Raw genomic sequence first — 23678 nt, forward strand, 5'->3', positions numbered from 1 at the left:
AGAAAACAAAAAAAACCCTCCTGAGTTTGAAAGCAGTGGGTTATACTCCATGGGCCTCACCACTTTTGTAGGAGTAACGATTTTGTGGGTTTATTACATCAGAGTCTCCAAAAGTTTAAATCATTGTTGGCTATATTATCAGTTGTGAAGTGTTTATTTGCAGTAAGTTTCTACTATGTTGTAGGTCCTTTATTAGATGCTAGAAATCAAAGGCAATTTGATTTCAGTTAAAAGTGGTTTATAGACTAATGGCAAGGGGGTGGATAGCCTTATATACAAAATACTTTGGGATGATGTAACTACCACTGGACACAGTACTTAATGGATACAGATGTTTTTATTAGTCTGGCAATAAGTTGAGATCCTTATGATCATTTGTAATGATGTAGCCAAGAATAACATGTTTAGCTCCAAAACTTCGTATTTAAAGGACATGAATATACTGATACTGCATGTCTTTAAGGTTTGTTTTTTTTTAACATTAGTTCTTTGAAAACTGATGAAAGTGATCAATGGGTTCTTTTGTAAAAAAAAAATTCAATCATTTTAGCATGAGAATAAAAAGTGAAACAGTCCTCCAGCCCTCCTGTTGCCATGAGACTCCCCAGAGGGAGCTGTTGTTAACAGTTTGTGTTGCAGAGATGTCTGGAGAGCTTAAAATCTCTGTGAGTTAGGTGTGGATTAATAGAGTCTATAAATTATGTGTGGCTAAGAAAAGGGGCCCAAGCTTTAATGACAAGAATTAATAAATTATTTACAGTAAGAAAGTACCCTTATTTATATTTAACTACGTGACATTAAGAAATTAGGAATGCGTGAGTGTTAATGTTTATCTTCTTCAGGATTATATGAAAACGAGCACACACACTGCCTTTGGAACACATAAAGGCAGTGCACTGCCAGGGACAAGCTTATCTATCTTCTGTTTTCAGCTCCTACAAGTGCATTGTGTAGAGTAGATGCTTAGCTAACATAGTGGGAGTCCCCATAAAAGCAGAACTTTTATTTTTTGTTACTATAACTTGAAATTTGATATATATCTAGATATATATTTTTAAAGGGATTTAAAAAAAAGAACCAGAACTTTATTGGACTTCCTTACACTTATTTTATGTTTAGTATCTTTAAATCTTTCAGATATCTATGGGTGAGATACAGAGTATGGGCTCCTAGAGGGGTTTCCGTGGTGTTAGTCCGTCCCTGTGTGTCTTGGCGTACAAAACAGCTAATGTCCACTGAATCCCTCCCCCTCCTTTGCCTTAGAGGATTTTCCTTATCAGATGCTTTCCAGGGCTCCTCTGGAGAAAGGCATTGGGGAGGATTCTGTTACTGGGGCTTTCTCACTTCCTGGTGGAATAGGCCTTAGCCATTGTACCATCATTGGTCCCTATTTATCATGTTGGGGTTTTCTGGTAACACACTTACCTTAAAGCCTCCTTACTGATGCCTTTCCAAGTTTGTAAGGTGTTTCCACTTATTCATAAGGGGTTCCACTCTGCAAGGCCCCTTCCAGAAGGTGGGCCTGAAGGTGGGGTGTGTCTCTTTGCTCCAAAGTGCCATCCTGGCTCCCAGGCTGCATCCCCATCTACGGTATATATTTTTTTTAAAGAATTTCTTCAGTTTACTTTATTATTTATTTATTTATTTGTCATACCACGTGGCTTGCAGGATCTTAGTTCCCTGACCAGGGACTGAACCCAGGCCCTTGGCAGTGAAAGTGTGGAGACCTAACCACTGGACTGCTAGGGAATTCCTGTCATCTCCTGTATTCTGATGATGAGTGAATATTTATGTTAGGCCAAGCCATGGACGGGAGGTGTTTAGTTTTCTTTGACTCTTCTCACATGCTTCATATTCAATTTCCAGGATTCTGCGGTGAGAGGGTTTAGCTTTTACAGTCCAGTAAGGCTGTGATTTTGACCTTCAGCCTTTTGCTTGCTGGTCTCTGGCTGACAGGCCTCTCTTCTAAGTCATATGCCCGTTCTCCCCCTTTCTCACTCTGCATGCAGGCCAGTTCTGATAGGAATACCTCTCTTATCAGAGCAGATTACTGAAGACTGAAAGTCTTCACATTTTCCTAAAGTGTCTGCTAGAACTTCATTTCCTGTGGGTACAGGGTTTGTGATCCAGAAGACAGATGGGAGTTTAATCAGCGGTTTCCATTTCTCATCTCTTACTCACCACATGTTGGTCTCATTCTCTCAGACCAACTTCCTCTTACATAGCAGGAAGCTGGCAGGTCATGGTTCCCAGATTTGCCTCTCAGAACTTTGTTCCAGAAAGGGACTGAAATGGGAGCTCCTTGGTTCCAAGTTTAAAATTCCCAAGGCTCTGATTGTTCCAGGTTGAGTCAGGGGCTCATTTCTAAAGCAGTCACTCCTAGCTGAAGTTCCTGAATATGCATATGGGCTAGGGATTGTTCTGAGCACTTTGTACACTTATCTTTCTGAAATCTGAAAACGACAGCATGAGGTAGGTGCAGATGAGAAACTCTGTTCTCTTGCTTTGTACCACAAAGCTAGTGCGCGTTGGGGCAGGATTTGAACTCAGCACTTGACTTTGGTGCTCTAAACCGTACCCTCGGTGTTCCATAATTTGCTGACTCTAAAGATAATGGACCTAATGTAATAACAGCTCCAGGGCTCTCTAGAAACTGCAGCCCACGGGTTGGGAATGACTAATTTAAGGACTTTAAATGGGCTGTATTACAAAAGTCAGTTGAGTGGGTAAATTGCAGTTTCTCAAGTGTGAGGCGATGAGAAAACATTACTCCCACCCTCTGCTCTATGGATGTGGAAGCAGTGTGCTGTGGCTGTGTGGCTGTCCAGAACACCCTGGGCTGTTTGATACTGGAGAGGATCCCCTGGTGTACTTTCACTCCCTCTTTTTATTTTAACATCTTTATTGGAGTATAATTGCTTTACAATGGTGTGTTAGTTTCTGCTTTATAACAAAGTGAATCAGTTATACATATACATATGTTCCCATATCTCTTCCCTCTTGCGTCTCCCTCCCTCCCATCCTCCCTATCCCCCCCCTCTAGGTGGTCACAAAGCACCGAGCTGATCTGCCTGTGCTCTGCGGCTGCTTCCCACTAGCTGTCTATTTTACGTTTGGTAGTGTATATATGTCTATGCCACTCTCTCACTTTGTCACTCCCTCTTTCGAAGTGGCTCAGCTGGGGGGGAAGGGTGGAAACACCTGTTCTCTTACGGTGGCAAATGGGCCTGCTCTGTGTGTAAGCATGGATCAGGCCTTGCTGCTCCCCAGACTTGTCCCAGGTTCCCCCGGGGAAATCGTGCTGAGAGGTCCCATCTGGCAGCGGTGAAGGGTGAATGGGAGAGTAGTCACGGCAGCTGTATTTTGCTTTTCTCTAGTTCTTTATAGATAATTGCTTTTAAGTACTGTTGCAGATTGCAGATTGTAGTCTTTACACAGTGACGGTGACACATTTCATACTAGGAGCAAAGCAAAAGACAATTTTTTGGTTGTAACTTTTCTCTCTCTCTCTAAGATTATCCTGAAGGCAATAATTCAAGTGATTATCTTGTTCAAGCAACAACGTATCTTCCGGGAAACTTCACATATTCGCCATACCTCCCCTGCCCGGAAAAGCTGCCTTACATGCGTAAGTTTCATCTACTTTTGACTTAACTATTTGCTTGTATTATAATAAAATAAAATCGCATGGTTTGAGCACACCACCCTCAGGCCATTATTGGGGGTGCTCGTATTCATATCACGTAGCATGTTATTTGACTTTCTTTTGAGAGGGGTGCAAAGCAATTTTTTGGGAGGGGGAGGAGGATTGAAAAGCTAAAGAAAAAGCTTATGCCTTACCCAGAAGTAACCTCACCTCTGTTGTGAGTTTGATGTGTGTTCTTAAAATTATCCTTAAAATGGTTTTAACACTATCTTTTACATAGATAGGAAATTAGAACGTTTCAAAGGTTTTAAGAAATTATATAAATGGTTTTAAAATTACATTTCCTTCTGTAACTTGCTTTCTTAATTATTTTTTGAGAACTGTCCATGCTGATACATAGAGATCAGTTTATTTCCCTTAACTGTTCTATAGTGTATCTTTGAATAATTGAATAAATGTACCACATTTCATTTACCTTTTTCTCTGTTGATGGAAATTTAGGTTGTTTCCACTGTTTTGCTACCACAAAGCAGTGCTGTAAGGAACAACATCATACAGATTTCCCTGTGCATGTGTGCTTGAGGGTTCATGCCTAAAAGTGGAATTGCTAGGTAGGCTGGTGTGGTTGCACTCCACAGCCGCGGTACCAGTTTATATCCCCAGGGGCAAAGCGTGAATGCACCACTTTGATATTGATGGACTTTAAAAATTTTGCTATTCTTATAGATAAAACACTTTTTGCTATTATGACAAATCAAAAAAGGTATCTTGTTTCAGTTCTTACTTTCTTCATTACTGGTGGGTTTGAGTGACTTTTGCTGTGTTTGTGAGTAGTTTTGAGTTTTCTCTCCTGTGACTCAGTTACCGTTTTATCGGTTCCTTATTGGTTAATTAGATTTTTGTATTGATCAGTGGGAGTTCTTTATATATATTCCAGCAGTGACCTATTGTCTGCTATATGTGTTGCAATTGGCTTGTCTTTTCATTTTGTTTATGGAGTCTTTTATTTTATAGACGTTTAAAATTATGTTTCTAAGTGTATCAATCACTATTGAATCACTATATCATTATTTAAGGTTTTTGCTTGTTTTGGTCTTAAGAAAGCTTTCCTTATTACCCGAAAGCCATACAAATACTCTTTTATTTCCTTCCAGTAATTTTACAATTTTGTTTTGAATTTTTGTGTATAATATGAGGTAGGGATCAAGATAACTGTATTTTAAACGTTTTTTTCAAAATTATGAAGATAATACATTATCGTTTAAAAAAACCTCTATAATCAGTCAGAAGCCACACGGCTGTTATTTTGCAGTTTTTTATTGTTTGTGTCTCCCTCCTCTGATTTTAAGCATACTTCATACATATAAGTTAGTATCTTGATTTTTATGTAATTAAAATACAAATAAATGTTATTTTGAATTGCTTATTTATCCACGTGTCTTAATGTCCTCAGTATCTAAGGTGTGTTTTTTATGTCTTTATGTGACTTTATTGAGGAAGTTAGTCTTTGCCTGTCATGTTTGTAGGATTCTTTTCAGTATGTTGTTGATAGATATATCTGTAATAAAAAGTATGATTCACCTTTCATTATCATCTAAGGCCATGGTTCTCACGCTTTAGGGTACATCGGAATCATTGGACAGCCTTATAAAACACACATAGCAGGGCACACCTTCAGAGTTTCCGAGTCAGTAGGTGTGGAGTGGGGTCTGAGAATTTTCATTTCTGACAAGTTCCCAGGTCATGCTGATGTTGGTGATCCTTAGGCCACAGACCCACTGATCTAGAATTGATCCTGGCTGCACCATAGCTTTCATAATTCTTGGACCCAACCCCTAAGTTTCTGATTTTATTAATTGGATGCAGAGCCTGAGTATTAAAAAAAAAAAAAAATTTTCAGCTGATTCTAATATTGTTATCTCCTTGCTGTCCCGTAATAGAGAATGAAGCTATGGTTTTTGTGGCTATGTATTTGTCGTTACTTTGTCACTGCAGCCTTGGCTTTCTAAAAATGAATGTTTTTGTCTGTGTAGTACTGAGACCACTGGGTGTAATGTTCTATTGAAATATTGATTACAGTAATTTCATTTTCATAATTTGCATATTCAAGGATTTATAGTTTTAGGAAATCTTTCTGTTCTTGGTTTAGTTGCCATTTTCTTAATTAGTGCTTTCTGGGTACTAATTGAAGTCTTTTTCAGAGCATCTTCCTGCCAGGCCTTCCTGCTTGCCCTCCTCTCCCCTGGCCCCGTAACTCATAAATGCTTCTGTCACGTGCTTGAAAGATTGTGTCGCAGCTGTTCTCACTGCCTTTCGCTGACTGTCTTGGTGACCTGCTCCCCTCTGCTCCCATCAGTCTTGCATTCTTCTGCAAGAGAGGATCTCACCCGTTGGGCCAGCTACCTTTTCACAGAAGGCCTCCTCATGGCTCTGCTGGCTTTGGGTCCAGCACCAATCCCTTGTCCAATTAGCTGTGGCCAGCCTGATGGGATGGTTTAGTAGAAAATATGCCCTCATACAGATAACTCCTTAGGAAGGGGCCTGGCACGAGCCATCCTGGAGAGCCCCCTCACTAGTCCTGTGACCACTGCAAAGTAGAGCCTCAGTTTGCCTATCTGTAAAATCTGGGATTATATGCCCACTTCACAGTGTTGTGAGGATAAAGAGAAGCACAGTGCTTGAAACTTGGTAGACGTTAATTTGCTGTTCCCTTTCCTTTTCCTCATTTCTTTGAATGATGGAGCCAGATTTTACGATGATCAAGAGAGTGAGAAACCTAGGAGAATCGTGTGGAGTTAAGGCATTTTTTACTTAGCTACGCATCCTTAATTTGTTTTTAATTAACAGAATTGTTTCCCATTGATGAAAGAGAACAGCATAATAAAATACCTATGTATAAAAATCTTATTGTCATATCACACAAAATAATTGAATACCATACCTCCCCAAGTAATAGTCAAGGAGAGTCTGTGTAAGAAGGTGATCTACTTAGATGAAAACCATTCAAGTATGTATGATACTGAATTCCTATAATCACCAGAAGGGAAGTTAAGGCTTAAAATTGTTGTTTGATTATCTAGCTGTAACTTCTTTTTGATTTTTGCTGGCACTGGATTACCATAAAGATGAAGTTTGAACTTCTCCAGTTGGAATTCACATAAAGTTGATTTCATGGATTTCAGCATTATTTCACAATCAGTTACAGTGTAAAATCTATTTTAAATGTTATTTGTACAATATGAGTGAATACTTCTTTGTTATTGTTAGTATTTATAGATTCTCCAGAGGGTGAATCCACTTTCAGTTTTACTATATTTATGTGACACTCTCCGTGCTAACAATTCACTTTATCTAGAGCTGAAAAATAATAAGTGCTTAGCATGGATGTTTTGATTTTCTGGATGAGGTTAGAGATGGAAAATGTCAGTTGTGCACTTTGCATTAAAATGAAGATGGACTTACCTGTAGATTTCCTGTCTTTTAATTCCTATTCAAATAGAGTACATTTGTAATGACTTTTATATATTTTGTCCTTAGCATTTTTGGAGTAGTTGCCTTTGTGGTTTAACCCTGATAGTTTCTATAGTTGCTAGCCTTAGGAGCATAACAAAAGCTACAAGGACTTTTTGAGATGAATTTATAAACTTCAGAGAAGCTCAGGTAATGCTTAATGTAACAAACCATCATGCCCACGTTTATTGTAGAAAAGAGTGATGGGGGCCACTGCAGAGGAACGGAGCAGTCGTGACCCGCCTGCAGCTGCCCCTGTGTTGTTCGCAGGGGCAGGCGGGGAGAAACACAGCTGAGTACGTGCCTGCCGGCTGGAGCGGGTTACACATTCGGAGGAAGGGTTGTTATGTGATGAAAGGGAGACAGCAGTTTCCTTCTGGAAGGAAAGAGAGACTTCAGAGAGAGGGGACATTGGAAGTGGGTCTTGCAGGATGGTTCAGCAGGTAGCTGAGGGGGCAGTGTCCGAGCACAGGAGGCCCTGTGTTCTAAGAATGGGGAGTGGTCCGTTGGGACCGGGGTGGGTGTGTAGTGAGATGTGTGCTGCATAGGGAGGTGAAGGGCCCTGTGTAAAGGACTCACCAGTCCGAGGGCTGCCTGGGTTCCATGAAGCTGTCGGCATCTGTGAGGTGGGCATCAGAGGGAACGGAGCCCCTGAGAGTGTGTGCAGAGGGTTGATTTACAGCCTGGTGTGTATCTCTCTAAGATAAGGGCACATGGTTTTCCAAGGGTCTAGGGACAAAATAGGGTAAAAACAGAAAACACTGCTTTTTTAAAAAAAATTTATTTATTTATTTTGGGCTGCATTGGGTCTTCGTTGCTGTGCACGGGCTTTCTCTAGTTGCGAGCGGGAGCTACTCTTCGTTGCGGTGCTCGTGCTTCTCATTGCGGTGGCTTCTTTTGTTGTAGAGCACGGGCTCTAGGCACGCGAGCTTCAGTAGTTGTGGCACATGGGCTCAGTAGTCGTGGCTCGCGGGCTCTAGAGCGCAGGCTCAGTAGTTGTGGCGCACGGGCTTAGTTGCTCCACGGCATGTGGGATCTTCCCGGACCAGGGCTCGAACCCATGTCCCCTGCATTGGCAGGCGGATTCTTAACCGCTGCGCCACCAGGGAAACCCCAGAAAACACTGCTTTAGGGAATGTAACCTTCATCTGCTTTAGGTAGGTACATGGTGTGACTAGGACGGTAGTTTGGAAGGATGATCCTGATGAGAAGTTGAAAATGGATGAGCATGGGGAAGTGCCGGGACCTGGAGGGGCCGTGAGGAGCTTCCTGCAAGGGCCCCAGAGGAACAACGGGCACGTGCCGGGGCTGTGGCGCTGAAGAGAAGAGACGTGGTGGCCAGCTGAGGGATCAGGGTTGCTTTCCAGGTTTCTGTCTCGGTGGCCGTTAACTGAAACATATAATGTGGGATAAACCTCACATTTGGAGAACGGGAAAGTGAATGAGTTCAGTGTTGGGCCTGTTCTGTTTAAAGCTCAGGAGAGTTCTTTTGGGGTCTGAATTTCTTCAGAGGGATCTGGGCTGGAGATGAGAGGAGGTGAGGTCCTACGAGTGGACCCCTGGAGAACATCCATGTCTGAGGGGCAAGGGGAGGTCAGCAAAGAAGGGAAGGCAGCCAGGGACATAGGGGAGTCAGGGGATGGTGTTCCAGAGGACAGCAAGGAGAGGGCTTCACCTTGTCACATACCTCAGAGCAGGTAGAATGAGGGACTGTGAAAGCCCATTGAATTGGGCACGAAGAACACTCACGGAACCACAGTCGGCACAATTCCAGTGGGGCGGCAGCGTGAGAAGCAAGATAAACTGTCCTGAGAAGACTCAGAAGTCTGTAAAAACTAGTTGGTTTAAAACAAGGACGTTTGGGACTTCCCTGGTGGTCCAGTGATTAAGACTCTGCCTTCCACTGCAGGGGGCCCAGGTTCCATCCCTGGTCGGGGAACTAAGATCCCTGCAAGCTGCATGGCGTGGCCAAATAATAATAATAAATGAATAAAACAAAGAAGTTTGGTGGGAAAGGGAAGGAGACTGGGGGGAAGGAATCTGTGGAGGAGGTGGGGTCAAGGGGACAACATTTTAGGAAGAGATGGACTTAAGTGAGCCTTAAGCGCTGCGGGCGTGGAGGGGAAGACTCTGGACAGATGGGGAGTGAAGGGAGGAGAAGGGAAGCATCCAGGGAGCCTGGATCTTGGAGAAAGTGACAGGACACAGAATGTGCTCAGGTTGAAGAACTGGCCTTGGAAAGTAGTAGGGGGACACCTCCCGCCCTGAGGCGGGAGTGACGTTCATTTGGAGATGAGGGGGGGAAAGTAAAGGGGGTTCAGACCTGTTGCTTCTGTGTTCCTAATAAAGTAGGGGAGGCCACATACGTGTGAGGGGGCGGCCAAGAAGGATGGAGCAGCTTGTAAAGGATGAGTAGATATTTTGAACGTTGTAGGGCATGCAAACTGGAGTCAAGCAATCATAAAGGAAAAGGTGCTCACTAACCAGTTAGCCAAGAGAGCCCTCCCTACCCCGTAGGGGTCAAAATGTACAAAGAATATAACGCTTGTTTCTGCTGAAAGCTTACTATGTTTAAGGCAGTAAATTAGGTACTGTCACCTCAGTGGTGGGAGTATGTGCTTACGTGATTTTCTTCAGTGGTATTTCTTGGGTGCAGAATTTGAGCGTGGAAAATTGTTGATCAGGTCAGGAAGGGAGGGAAAATAACAGTGTTTGTGAGTATATGGGTGTGTCTTAGTCTGTTCGGGCTGCTATAGCAAAAAATACCATAGACTGGATGGCTTAAACAGCAAATATTTATTTCTCACAGTTCTGGTGGATGGACGTCTAAGGTTAAGGTGTCAGCAGATTCGGTATTTGGTGAGGGCCTGATTCCTGCTTCATAGATGGCTGTCTTCTTGCTGTATCCTCACATGGTGGAAGGGGTGAGGGATCTCTCTGGGGTCTGTTTTATAATGGCACTAATGCCATTCATGAGGGCTTCATCCTCATGATGTAATCAGTCCCCAAAGGGCCCACCTCCTAAAACCGTCACATTTGGGGTTAGGATTTCAAAATATGAATTTGGGGGGTGGGGAGAACAAACATTCAGTCCATTGCTGTGATTGGGTGAAACTCATGGAGCTGGGTTTCTCTACGTGTGATCCAGAGATGATCTACACCAGAAGCCACGGGGATGCTGGTTAAAAGAAACCTGGGTGGCCACAGAGGTCGGTTCAGAGGCTGAGCCACCAGAGCAAGGCCCAGACCACTCTGGGCAGCATCTCCTGTTGCCACTTGGCAGAGATCACAGCTCCGATCAGACGTGCCCAGAGGTGCCACTCCTGGGGTCCTTAATGCCAGAAGCTTCTGCCAGCACTTTTACTGAAAGACAGTTTTGCAGAGTGCCCACGTCCTCATGTTCACTTCTGTTTCAGAGTCACCTTTGGGTGCATCTTGTCACTTGACTGCTTCTCTTTGCTGGAGAGGTTGGGAGAGTGGAGAGGTAGCTTCTTCCTCTGGGAGGCAGGACTCAGTGGCGGGCAGTTCAGGCCCCTGAAATGTGTTCAGGTAAAGCTGGGTGTCCACAAACATGACCCACGCATGTCTACCGACACAGGGGCTTTGAGAATGGGCCCGGGACTTCGATTCTCAACAGGCAGGCCCGGTGATTCTTAGCCACTCCACCAAAATTAATCGGCTGCTTTATTAGACCATAGAGACAGGAAAAGTGTGGAGACAGCAGAGAGAAGCTGAAGCCAGAACTGACTGGCTCTCAACTCTGACACTGCCAGTCATTCTAGGTGACAGTGGTGCTCAGGGTGTGAATGTGGAGCTGGGTGTTACATGCAGGATGTCCAGGGAGAGGAGGGCACCTCTCGGTGAATGTGGCTGCATATTGGAAGGTGGTTCGGCTGAAAGTCGTAAACTTCAAAGGAGGTAAATTTATGAAAGAAGGAAGTAATTAATTTTTGTGAGGTGTAGGTATAATCTGCAGAGTACCTTCATATATGCCTCACCCCCAAGATTGTGGACCTCAGGAAGTAAGCACTGAGCACAGTTTGAAAGGAAGAACAGTGTTTCACTTAAGATGAGGAGTGGAGGTGCTATTCTAGAAAAGACATTGAGATGCAGTGTATGGAAGCTTCTTGGCAACTGAATGGTTCGAGAAAACACATTGGAAAAGGCCAGAGCGGTGTGTGATATACCATATTTTCTTGACAAACCGCATCATTAATTTTTTTTTTTTTTTTTTTTTGCGGTACGCGGGGCTCTCACTGTTGTGGCCTCTCCCGTTGCGGAGCACAGGCTCCGGACACGCAGGCTCAGCGGCCATGGCTCACGGGCCCAGCCGCTCCGCGGCATGTGGGATCCTCCCGGACTGGGGCACGAACCCGTGTCCCCTGCATCGGCAGGTGGACGGACTCTCAACCACTGCGCCACCAGGGAAGCCCCTGTGGGACATCTTTTGTACGAATGTCTTAAAGGCATATTTTAGCACCTGATGGAGCCAAGGTTTGGAAATGCAGGGAGGAAGGAAGCAGAGGGAGGTGAGACGGGATTCGACATGGCCAGCTCTGTCATTCCTAGTCATCTGTTCATGCACCCATTCGTTCATCCATCCATCCATTTATTCATTCACCCATCCTGTGTCCAGGCATTGCCCTTGATATTGGAAATGTGTGACTAAAAAACCACTCTGTTTAGAATACTAGGATTTGGTCACTTCAAGAATAATTGAGTAAGAAGTTGTTTGTGTAGGTAGACGTTATACAGTTGCAGAAGTTGAGAAGCCAAAGGAAAGCATTGGACGTGGGCAGTTTCTAGTGGTGGCTTCAAAGGCGGCTGTGTGTGACTGGGGGCAAGATGACTCATGGAACCTTTCAGCCTCTGAGCTGCCCTTGGTCAGCCGCCCAGAGGGTGGGGGAAGGGATGTGCCACCTTATCGTAAAAATCGTTTTCTGACTTCGGAAAAGAATTCACCTGAAGGGATATTTCTAGAGGAAATTCAGGGGTTTCTCTGACAACGTCATCAGGTCTTTGGGCAGTGCACACTGGGAACCCTGAGGGTAAAATACTGACAAGAGCCAGAGTATCCAGAATTTAGATACCAAAAAATACAGGTAGGCCCCAAACTGAGTGAAGTAGTCACTGAAACCTGTTGATTTATGGAGAAAACAGCTCTTTGGCTAGAGATGATATGCCTTACATTTTTTTCTTACATTTCAAGTAAAATTTAAATGCAGGTAATTCATATGTATTGAATATTTGCTATTTTAAGAATTATACTTTAATAGAAAAACTAATATCCTAAACCATGTCATGTGATATGTTGTAATCTACACAACCATAAACTTTTGATTGGGGCCTGTGCTGTTCCAGACGGATCCCAGGCCACTCAGGTCCCACTTCCCAAAGCAGGAGGCATCATTGCACGTCTTGCCAATTCATGCTGAATTGGCATTAGAATGAATGTGCCGTGTAACCAGTGGTACAACCAAGTTATTCCCTCCCACACAACACAGAAGAGGTTGGCATCTATGCTTTGTTGCGCAGCCCGAGAGGCAGCTCACCACTGACTGTCTTCTTCCACTTTCCTTCTCGGTAAGTGGCAGCCTCTCGTCTCTTAGGCGTCCAGTTTTCCTGCTCTTGCCTTTCTAACCCTGGTCCCACCTTCCAAAGGGTGAAAATCACTATTTACATTGTTTATATTTGTGTGCTGAATGATTGCACTGCTGGGTAAATAGATTTCAGCCAATAGATACGTTTTTCGACCTTTTAATTTCTAACTGGGGAGAGAGAGCGTGTGTCCCCCCTGGAAAACCTCAGGTGCAGCACAGAGTGGAGGTGGGGATCTGTCCCTGGAGCTCACTGGGTCCTTCCTCTTCAGTTGCCCTTGAAATCTCAGCAGGTGAAGTAAAGGGGGCGGGTCTGGCTGATTGCTTACTTCTTTGAAAGCAGGATGCCTTCTCTCCTGGCTTTAGAGCACTGGAATGCTTCCTTTTTTTTTTTTTTTTTTTTCTTTTTTAAATTTTTATTTTATATTGGAGTATAGTTGATTTACAATGTTGTGTTAGTTTCAGGTGTACAGCAAAGTGATTCAGTTATAAATATACATATATCCATTATTTTTCAGATTCTTTTCCCATGTATGTTATTATAGAATATTGAGCAGAGTTCTCTGTGCTGTACAGTGGGTCCTTGTTGATTTTCTATTTTATATATAGTAGTGTGTAAATGTTAATCCCAAACTTCTCATTTATCCTTTCCCCCACCTTTCCCCTTTGGTAACCATAAGTTTGTTTTCTAAGACTGTGTATCTGTTTCTGTTTTGTAAATAAGTTCATTTGTATCTTTTTCTTTTTTTGTTTAGATTCCACATATAAGTGATATCATATGATATTTGCCTTTCTCTGTCTGACTTATTTCACTTAGTATGATAATCTCTAGGTCCATCCATGTTGCTGCAAATGGCATTATTTCATTCTTTTTTATGGCTGAGTAGTATTCCATTGTATATAAATACCACATCTTCTTTATCTATTCCTCTATCAATGGGCAATAAGATTGTTTCCATGTCTTGGCTGTTGTAAATAGTACTGCAATAAACATTGGGGTGCATAAGTATCTTTTCTCTGGATACATGCCCAGGAGTGGGATTGCTGGATCATATGATAGCTCTATGTTTAGTTTTTTAAGGAACCTCCATGCTGTCCTCCATAATGGTTGTTTACATTCCCACCAACAGTGTGGGAAGGTGAAACACTTTCTTGAGTGAAACCTGGAGGGGACACCTGGTAGGTAAAGGAGATGAGAGTAGCCTTAGTGGGTGCAGTAGGGAGGAAGGACTTGAGGTCCTGACCACAGGCTCACCTCGAGAGGTTCTTTCCACTGAGGGTAGTTTGGAAACCGTGTCACCACTAGCTCATCTTCTCCGTGCCTCTTCCTGGCCACTCTCTATAATATGCCCCTTTCCCTTCACTTTCTATGCACAGGAAGTAAGTATTCTAATACCATGTGTTGACTAGCTGGAGCTGGTATATTAAATTAAGAATTTGCAGATTATGCCCTGTTTGAATAAAGGGGCATGAGCCCGCCACACGTGGTTGGCAGGTAGCTCCCTCAGCATCTGAGCTCCCGCTTTGGGGAAGTGGAACCCACAGGGTTGTTTTGATGGAAAGTGCAGTTTCAATACACCCACACCAAGGAAGTAGAGTCATAAGCTTTCTTACTTAAGGATCCTGGGAGCTGCGGAGGAGGGTGCAAAGAGCTGGTGGGAAGGACAGTCTTCCGTCCCAGGAGATGAGAGCAGGGTACCAAGCACCTGTTTCTTATAAGGTGGTTGGGGCAGAGGTCACAAAGTTCTCTTGGCCTTAATTCTAAGTGGTTGTTTTTTGTTTGTTTGTTTGTTTTTTTGTGGTACGCGGGGCCCCTCACTGCCGCAGCCCCTCCCGCTGCGGAGCACAGGCTCCGGACGCACAGGCTCAACAGCCATGGCCCATGGGCCCAGCCGCTCCGCGGCACGTGGGATCCTCCCGGATCGGGGCACGAACCTGCGCCCTCCGCATCGGCAGGCGGACTCTCAACCACTGCGCCACCAGGGAAGCCCCTAAGTGGTTGTTTTAAAAGGTGCCTCTGGAAAAGCAAAGTGGGAACTTACGGCGGGAATCCTAAACTCAAGCCCTTATCTAAATGTCCAGACACTGGATGTGAGCAGGGTTATCGCACTGTGAAATGCCTAGGCAGCAACTCAGAAAAACAAAACTTGTTTTTCTCATCACAATTGATCCCGTGATGCCTCACCATTAACCTCTAGGGAAGATCATAGGCACTCTCTGGACGGTGGAGATAGTAAAAGCCCCTGGCAGGGTTTTGATCTCTCAGCACATGAAACATTTGAGCAAAGCAAAAATGCCATCAGCAATATCACTAGACAAATGACAATTTGAAATCCTGTCTGTAACCACTCTTCCCCCATTAGTTGGGGTCTAGCCAAGAAGATAAATCAAAGCCCTTGGATAAGGTTAAGATAGGTATTTGATTTAAAACTTAGGTGAGATTGTGGAATACTAGTACCACATCTCGGGCCATCTTTTGTAAATTTGTCTGAGTTTGTCCAGAATTATTACTATACACACAGCAGGTGGTGCCCCTTACAGTACATACACCTCCTTCCTGGGCCAGTGAGTAATCTAGAGCTAAACGGTTACCCAAGCTGTCTGTGCTAAAGAATCACACTGCTGCTGCTGCGCTAAGGCTGGCCTTTGGTCTAACAGCCCAGAGTGCTCGGCCGGCTTGGCTCCCAGGTTGGGGTTTGCTGTAATGACGTGTTGTTTTATGCTCAGTGCAGGGTCACCTTGAGGCGCCTCAGTCCTGTTGAGGGTAGTAGCAGACCTACTCCCAGTGTAATGAGGGTGAATGTGGCAGGCTTTGACATGAGGGGGCAGAGAGCTGAATTGGGGGTGTCTGTTCAGTGATGTGAGAGTTCTCAGAGAGACTGAAGTGCCCTGGAGTGAGCAGACAGGACTCCGGGGTGCGGGGAGGTGGAGGGAAGGAGAAACGCGTGGAGAACCACGTGTGTGACGACACCGGGGCCTGGGACCCACAGTGGGCACAGGCTGCGGGATCAGGGAAGCCAGAGGAGTCAGTGTTCCCCCCCGGGTGGCAGAGCTGCAAGGCCCAAGATGGTGGGGATTATACTCCTTGGGACCAGGTGTGGGTCCTGTTCCTCCATGTATGTGGTCAGGGCATCCATACCCATGTCAGGAAAAGGTAGGGTTAAGGGGCCACCACTAAAAGATTTTTAAGAAAGGTTGTTCCAGTAGTGACTTCTTCTATCCTACTTGCTGTGCCTTGTAATTTACAGGGTGCCCTTCATTTATGTTTGGAGGGGTTCGGGGAAGCAACGTAATTTGGGCTTCAGTGTCAATGAGAGCATCCCAGTGGATAATTAGAGAAGTGAACAGGTGATTGTCCCCAAGAGGAGGGACAAGCTCGGGGAACTGCAGGGTCCCTAGGACAGGGGCCTTGGTGGCTGTCACTCTCACAGATCAGGGTGTGGGATCCTGGGTTCTGCTGCTGGGGCGGGAACACTCTGAGAGGTGACAGCATCATCCTTTGGGATGGGACCACAGTCTCCTGAAGAGCCGGCAGCACCTGAACAAAGGCTTCTAATTTGCGTTCAGCTGTCCCGAGATTAAGTCATCAGGGACCCTGATCTCTGCAGCTGCCAGTATGGAGAGCTTGTTGCTCATCTTGTGAGGGAGGCCGAGCTTCTTCCTTCTGTCTCTGTGGGCTCGGAGGCTTGGAGGGGTCTCTTTCTCTGTAAACAAAGCTCGGAACCAGCTCCAAAGACCCCTAAGAGCCAATCAGTGCCCTTCTCCCTCTTCTTTTGAACGAATTTTTCTAAAAAGTCTTGCATTTCTGTCATGGTATGGTTAGGTGTCTCTGTTCCTCATTCACACTGGCCATCGTTGGATGTTTTGGTATGATGGATTGTAACAGGGAGTGCCTGGGACAGAGGTCGCCTATTCCCTAACTCGTTTGCTGCCACCTCCCATTCTAGGGGGTCTCAGTCAACTGCTGAGGGTCAGGGTCCACCTCCACCTCCACCTGTGCAACATTAGCAGATGTATTAGGGCAAGCTCCAGGCCCCGAGAACGTAGTAGCCTTCACGACTTGGCATGTAGATATGCCACTGTGCTCCATAACGCCCAAGCCATGGGGGTCTCACAGGCTTCTAGTAGTTTTTTAACATCCTCTGGGGACGTGGGAGGAGCCGGTACCAAGCGCTTGGGGCCCCACTTTTAGCAGCATGTGATGCGCTTCCCTTGCAGCGTTTTGCCTCCCGGGTGCCACGATGGCCCTGATAGCGCTCTCTCCTCAGGGGTTAGGCCGGCTCCCCAGGCTCAGCACCCGGTCCTGACACGACACAGTGGGCCCAGCAGCCGGCCTGCCCCTCCGGCTCCAGGGCCCTGGGGAGCTCTCCTTGGCTCCCAGTACATCATAGCCTGTCCCCCAGCCCTGTCCCTGCGTGGGGGAAAGAGGCAGAGCCTGACCGTCCAGGTGAGCTCGCCTTGGCCCAGTGCCCAGACTTGCATATGTGATGGTCGCCAGTCACCTCCACGCCTGACCCCGAGTGGGGTCTCCTTTGGAGGATAATGGGAGACAGAGCTGCTTCAGACTGGGGCCTGCTGGCTCATCTCTGCAGCGGAGTCTGACCTTTTACAGCACCGACAGTTTAGGGTGGGGATTCTCAGCAGAGCCTGGTGGCACAACACACAACAGTGCAGCGCAGCGGCACCGACTGCCGGCCAGCAGTGGATCCTCCCAGGGAGACTGAGCGGTCTGGAGGGGGAAGAGAGCCACCCACAGCTCCAAGGCACCGGCTGGGCGTACAGACTGCGCCCACGACCCCGTCCTCCTCTTCAGCTGTGTTCAGCAGCTGGAGCTGCTGTACTGAATTAAGAGCATGCGGATTATGACCTGCCATGTGAGGGGGCACCAGCCGCCCTTACTGGTTGACAGGTAGCTCCCTGGGCGTCCGAGCTCCCACTTTGGGGAAGTGGAGCCCAGGGGGTCATTCTGATGCAAGGTGCAGGTTCAGTACACCCACACAAAGGAAGTAGAGTCTCAGGATTTACTCACGGATCCCAGAGGGGGCCAGGGCACAGTGAGGCGGGGGAGTGCCGTCCTCCATCCCAGGTCACCAGCCAGCAGGAGATGGAGAGCAGGACAGCAAGCACCTAGGACTTACAAGGTGGCCGGGGTAGAGGTCACTAACTTTTTGCGGGCTTAACTCTGAGTGTTTATTTTAAAAGGTTCCCTGGGAGAAGCAGAGCAGGCACTTAAATGGTGGGAATCCTAAACTCAAGTTCTTTCTTTTTTAATAAATAAATTTATTTATTTATTTATTTTTGGCTGCGTTGGGCCTTTGTTTGCTGTGCGCGGGCTTTCTCTAGTTGTGGTGAGCAGGGGCTGCTCCTCACTGAGGTGCCTGAGCTTCTCACTGCGGCAGCCTCTCCTGCTGCGGAGCACAGGCTCTAGGTGCGCAGGCTTCAGTAGCTGTGGCTTGCGGGCTCTAGAGCGCAGGCTCAGTAGTTACGGCTCACAGGCTCTAGAGCGCAGGCTCAGTACTTGTGGCGCACAGGCTTAGTTGCTCCGCAGCATGTGGGATCTTCCCAGACCAGGGCTCGAACCTGCGTCGCCTGCATTGGCAGGCAGACTCCCAACCACTGTGCCACCAGGGAAGTCCCTAAACTCAAGTTCTTATCTAAATATCCAGACCCTGGGTGTGAGCAGGGGTATCACACTGTGAAACGCACAGGCAACAACTCAGAAATAAGTGGTTGTTTTTTCAGAGAAACAAAAGTTGTTTTTCTCATCACACCCTGCTGCCCCCCCACCCCACCTCCACTAATTCGTGTTTATTTTTCTTTCTCTCTCTTTCTGATCACACACTTGCTGTTTCCAGCGGTGGCACTGGCTGTCCTGGAGCCTGTCCCCCATCCCTTCATACCCACCCCCAATAGTGATGTTGCTATTACTCCTGGCATGACAGCCTCATGCCACTGGGTCATCTTTGGCCTTCAGCCAGTAAGATATTAAGATTTCAGATCAAAGAGCAATAAAGCACATAGAAAAGCTGCTAAGGGTCTCTGAGGACTGTGAATGGGGGGGGCCGATGGAGAGGGAGGTGAACTTTGGGTGCCTTGGGCATCAGGGATTGTAAGTGATGGACACCAGAGGCCCTGTCTACTGAGGAGAAAGATATAAGGCCTGCCTCTTAATTTGCTGGCACATGTGTGTTCAAGATGAAAATTAAACTGCAAATGATACTGGAGAAAACTGCTGACAATAATGTTGGTTACAGCTGTCGAAGCTATAAAGCTGGAAAAAGGCAAAAAAATTGGTTTAAAAGTGCATAAGGAATACCAACTTCAGTTCCTTATATGAACGGCTTATTATTTAGCCTAATTACTATCATTTTAGGAATTATGCATACCATTAAATGCTTCAGATTTCTTTGTGTGAATTTTGTCTTATTACAGTGCTAGAGTCTGTTTTGTCAGCTGAGTCATGGTAGTCTGTACTCACATTGACCGATGGATCTTACATTTGATCTATCCTTTCTGTGTAAGTTCCTAGGTTACTCTTTAGGTAAATCTGACCTTTCTAAGATTAGCTACTTTGCATATCTTGTCACACTAAAGGATGGGTATTTCGTTATAAAAGACAGCAAACATTGTCAGGAGAACAGGCAGACATTAGCAGATCGCAGATTTTTTCCTCACTTACTCTGTGGAACTTAGGCATTTACGTTTTGAAATACTTCTCTCTAGTATGCCCAAGTGCTTAGTGGGAGCCACTGACGGATGTTCCTTCCTACTTAGGATGAAGAGCGGGGATGGGAAGACGAGTGGCTGTGAAACCTTATAGAATATAGAATAGCAGGAGGAGAGGAAAGGAAAGAGGCTCCCTCGAAGAGGAAATGAGTGCTTTACGGTCATCCCTCAGTATCCAAGGGGGATTGGTTCAAGGACCCCCAGAGTACCAAAATCTGAGGATGCTCAAATCCCTTTCAGTCAGCCCTCCATGTGTGGGCTCTGCGTCCACAGATTTCAACCAACCTTGTGGATATGGAGGGCTGACTGTATGTGTGGAATCATGGCCACTGAGCTCAGAAGACTTGAAATGGGAAACCTCAATAGTTGTTGGTTTGTATTTCATGAGACAAGGAGGTGAAAGAACTTAGTTTTGTTAGTCCTTAGTTCTCTTAATTCTTAGTTGGTTTTTTTGTTTGTTTGTTTTTGTTTTTGCGGTATGCGGGCCTCTCACTGTTGTGGCCTCTCCCGTTGCGGAGCACAGGCTCCGGACGCGCAGGCTCAGCGGCCATGGCTCACGGACCCAGCTGCTCTGCGGCATGTGGGATCTTCCCGGACCGGGGCACGAACCCGTGTCCCCTGCATTGGCAGGCGGACTCTCAACCACTGTGCCACCAGGGAAGCCCCCTTAGTTGGTTTTGATTGAGGTAATGGAAGTGGTTTTCCATCCAAGAGTCATTCCTGTTTCCATGGTATATGTTAGAAAAACTGTTAGTAAAAACATTTCTAGGAATATCATATATTTGTTAATTTGGAGAGTGAGTGCTTAGTAGACCAGGAGCATCTTAGAAGTTTATAGTTTTTCAGTTTTGCATGTCAAGGGGATGCATGGTAGGTGCTCAAAATAAATTTGTTGAACTGTGTTTGTGAATTCTCTCTCTGAAGAAATGTCAGTAAAGTAGATGACAGTAATAGTAGCTAAATTTACTGAATGTGTACCTTTGTGCCCGGCATTGTTTCATCTAATGGATACAACCACAGCGGGAGGCAGGTATTACCATCTCTTTTTACAGATAAGGAAACTGAGGCACAGAGAAGTTAGATAATTTCCCCAGTACATAGAAGCTAAGATTGAGCTCCCCGTCAAACTTAACTGCTTAATTAACTCTTACGTACTGTGTGTTCATTGTCTCCTGTGTTGATTATGTTGAAATTAAAAACTAGTTTTTAAATACTTGAATAAGTTGGAATGATAAGCTACATTGTAATGACATGCAAACATTTCCCAAAGAATATTATAATATTCACCATATTACTCAAAAGCAAAAAGTTTAAGTGCTCTGATTTTCTTTGGCTGATTTACCAAAGATAGTAGGATGACCATATAATTTATCATCCAGACTAAAACTGAAAGGTGATATTAACAATTATATGGTGATAACAGGAATAAGTGGTACCGTCCCAGCAACTGCATTATGCCATCACCCTACTGATTGTTGTTTGTCTGACTTCGTATTAAAACAATTCTTCACATTTTTGACCTTTTAGGGGGATTCCTCAATGTCAATGTAAGTGAAGTCAGTTTTGATGAAATTCATCACCTCTTCTCCAAGGATTTAGATATTGAGCCAGGAGGTCACTGGAGGCCTAAAGACTGTAAACCCAGGTGGAAGGTGAGGTCCATTTTTTCATAAGTAGTGTGACTGTTACTATGCATTTGAGGAAAAGTGTGTTTGATTCAGAATATACAGTCAAATCCCTTTGTCTTGATAAATTTAAGACATCAAAATGTTTGTGTTTAATGTGTAAGTATTCACAGTCCAAATGTGAGTTAATCGTGTTACCTGTGAAGCTGAATGGCACCTGTGCGTATACAGATACATGCTCCTGTGTTCAGTCTCTTGGAGATCCTGGTGATAAGTACCTTGCTTGAGATTGGCTTGGAAAACAGATGATTTTTCCTGTTCTGTTTGGAAGAGAGGCTGTGATTTCTTTGCTTCCCGCTGCTGTCCCTAGTGGTTACTGACACCTACAGGCATAGCCCCACCAAGGCCTGGAAACAGTGGTTTCCAGTTGGGCCCAGCATTGGGGTTCCTGAGTCCCAGCATTCTAAAGACGCTGCTCAGCGGTCACTGCAGGGCACAAAAAGAAGAACTTTGGGCTCTTCTTTGCCTCTGTTTCAGACAGGCTTTTAATCTTTTTGATATATCAGAATCCTACTTTTAATGTTTTGTTTGAAAAACTATAAGGAAGTGGGCCTGCCCCTGCTGCTTAAAAAAAATTGAAAACCATGGTTTAAATTAGAGTTGTTCTCAGTACTGTGAGATTGGTTAATAAGCGCATGTTCATGTAATGTTATGTTTGAATAGGAAACAGCATTTATGTAATTCAAGTGAAAACTACATATGATTAAATCAGATATTACACCCTGATGGATTGTGCTGTAGCTTGAATCTGGAAACAATTTTCAGTTCCTCTTTTAAATATCAGTATTTTGCTAAAATGTTTTGTCTTTTGGTACCAAAAAAAGTCACTCCTGGGAAGGAGAATTGTATGCTGTTAAGCTTATGATAAAAGCCCTCTGACTTAAATGCCCTTGAACTCTTTGTGTTTGGGGATGTTGGGGATGTGTATTATTTACGTCTGCATCCCTAACGTAGAGCTTACCCTCTCTTGTATAAAGGGGAAGTGCTAAACCCAGTTTCGTTGAGTTGAGTTTATGAGACAGATACATGTCTTGTTACAAATTATTAACTAAATGTTTGGGGGTTTTTCCCTCAAACAAGTTGTAAAGCTGCTGAAATGGATTCCAGTACAGGTTTTGGCAACACATTCTATATTACAGTTGTTTTATACTATTTCCCAGATCACATTCGGATAATAAATGAATTTTTTCCTATTTCATGATTGAGTTTCCTCACATTTGTATATAAAATATGGCCCAATTTACATAATGTTACTTTAAAAAATGTCCTGGGCAAAATAAATTCTTTTTCTTACTTGGATGATGAGTATGTACGTTGAACGCTAACAGAAGAAAAAGCATACTCAATCACAAAGGCTGTGGGGTAGAATGGAGGTTGGTTCTCAGATGTATATTAATACACGTGATGTATACCTCTCACGTGTGCACTGTGTGGTATAGCAGTAGGATAAGTTGGGATCAGGAAAATTAAGTCTTCTTGTCCTTTCTTCAGTGGTCTACATCAGATGTTGGATTTTAAATTTTAGCGTTTGTTTTCGTCTCATTTTCTAGAGGAGAGGTATGTCACACATAAGTAGTTTCTACTTACAGATTCTAGTAGACTGTAAACTCCAGAGAATCAGTAGGTAACAGTATTGAAAGTGAAGTTTCAGGAGCCAGCTAATTCAGGATCTAAAAATTGGCTTATTTTATTTAGGAACTATATGGTACTGTTGCTCTTATTTCAGTTATGCACAAACCCTTCTCAGAATATAGTCTCTAGTTCTGAGCTACACAGCTGCACAGCTCAAGGTATGAGAGGGAATTTGGAGATCGTTCAGAGGTGACCTATCTAAATTAATCAAATAATTTCCCCCCCCACCTCACCCCTGCTACCTGTTTACATTCTAATAATGCTCCATTCTAATCTTGGAACTGAGTTGAGAGAGAAGGAAACAAGAAGTAACTAGATTTATGTGAAACTTCTGCTATCAACTTGATTCTTACATTTGAGGATCTTTTTCTTTTAAAAGAAATACCAACTAAGTTCATCAAAGACCAATTAAGTGGAATTAATCTTCTAAAATTAGTGATTTCACCAATTCCTAGGTATTTTGAACATCGCAGGTCTCAGTGGAAGATTAAGCACAGGTCGGGTGCCTTGTAGAGGCAAGATTATTTCTAAAAGGGAGGTTGGCAGAGGAGCAAGGTGATGCTTATCAGGTCATTAAAGTGAAGTGTTTACCTGTGATGTTGCCCGTGTTCCATTCAGGGTTCAGGTGGAGGCCTGAACCACTTTGGTCTAAAACCTAAGGCTTTAAAGAATCAGGCAACTGCTTGATGGGGTTATCTGCTCGGAGGCCTGGAGTTGTGTTTCTCGTCCAAGGCTCCTCAAAGATGGGCCTTAGCCACATGTTTCAGAGCTACCTGGGGTGTTTGGTAAAAAAGAAGATTCTTGAACTCAGACATTCTGATTCTGTTGGTGGAAAGGGACGCGAACCTGCAATTTTTATCGCGTGCCTCCTGTTTAAGAAGC

General features: G+C 44.7%; 1 protein-coding gene across 3 annotated transcripts in view; it reads left to right on the forward strand.

Moving 5' to 3' along the window:
- The window catches only part of B4GALT6 (beta-1,4-galactosyltransferase 6), a 65638-nt gene that overhangs the window by 22469 nt on the left and 19491 nt on the right, over positions 1-23678 (forward strand). For all 3 annotated transcript variants that reach the window (XM_029234059.1, XM_029234076.1, XM_029234065.1), the window contains 2 exons: positions 3515-3628; positions 21007-21131. In XM_029234059.1, coding sequence (XP_029089892.1) covers positions 3515-3628; positions 21007-21131 — 239 coding nt within the window. The remainder of the gene's footprint in view (positions 1-3514; positions 3629-21006; positions 21132-23678) is intronic.

Source organism: Monodon monoceros, unplaced genomic scaffold, assembly GCF_005190385.1.
Source record: "Monodon monoceros isolate NGI ecotype Baffin Bay Population unplaced genomic scaffold, NGI_Narwhal_1 Super_Scaffold_1, whole genome shotgun sequence".
Classification (NCBI taxonomy): Eukaryota; Metazoa; Chordata; class Mammalia; order Artiodactyla; family Monodontidae; genus Monodon; species Monodon monoceros.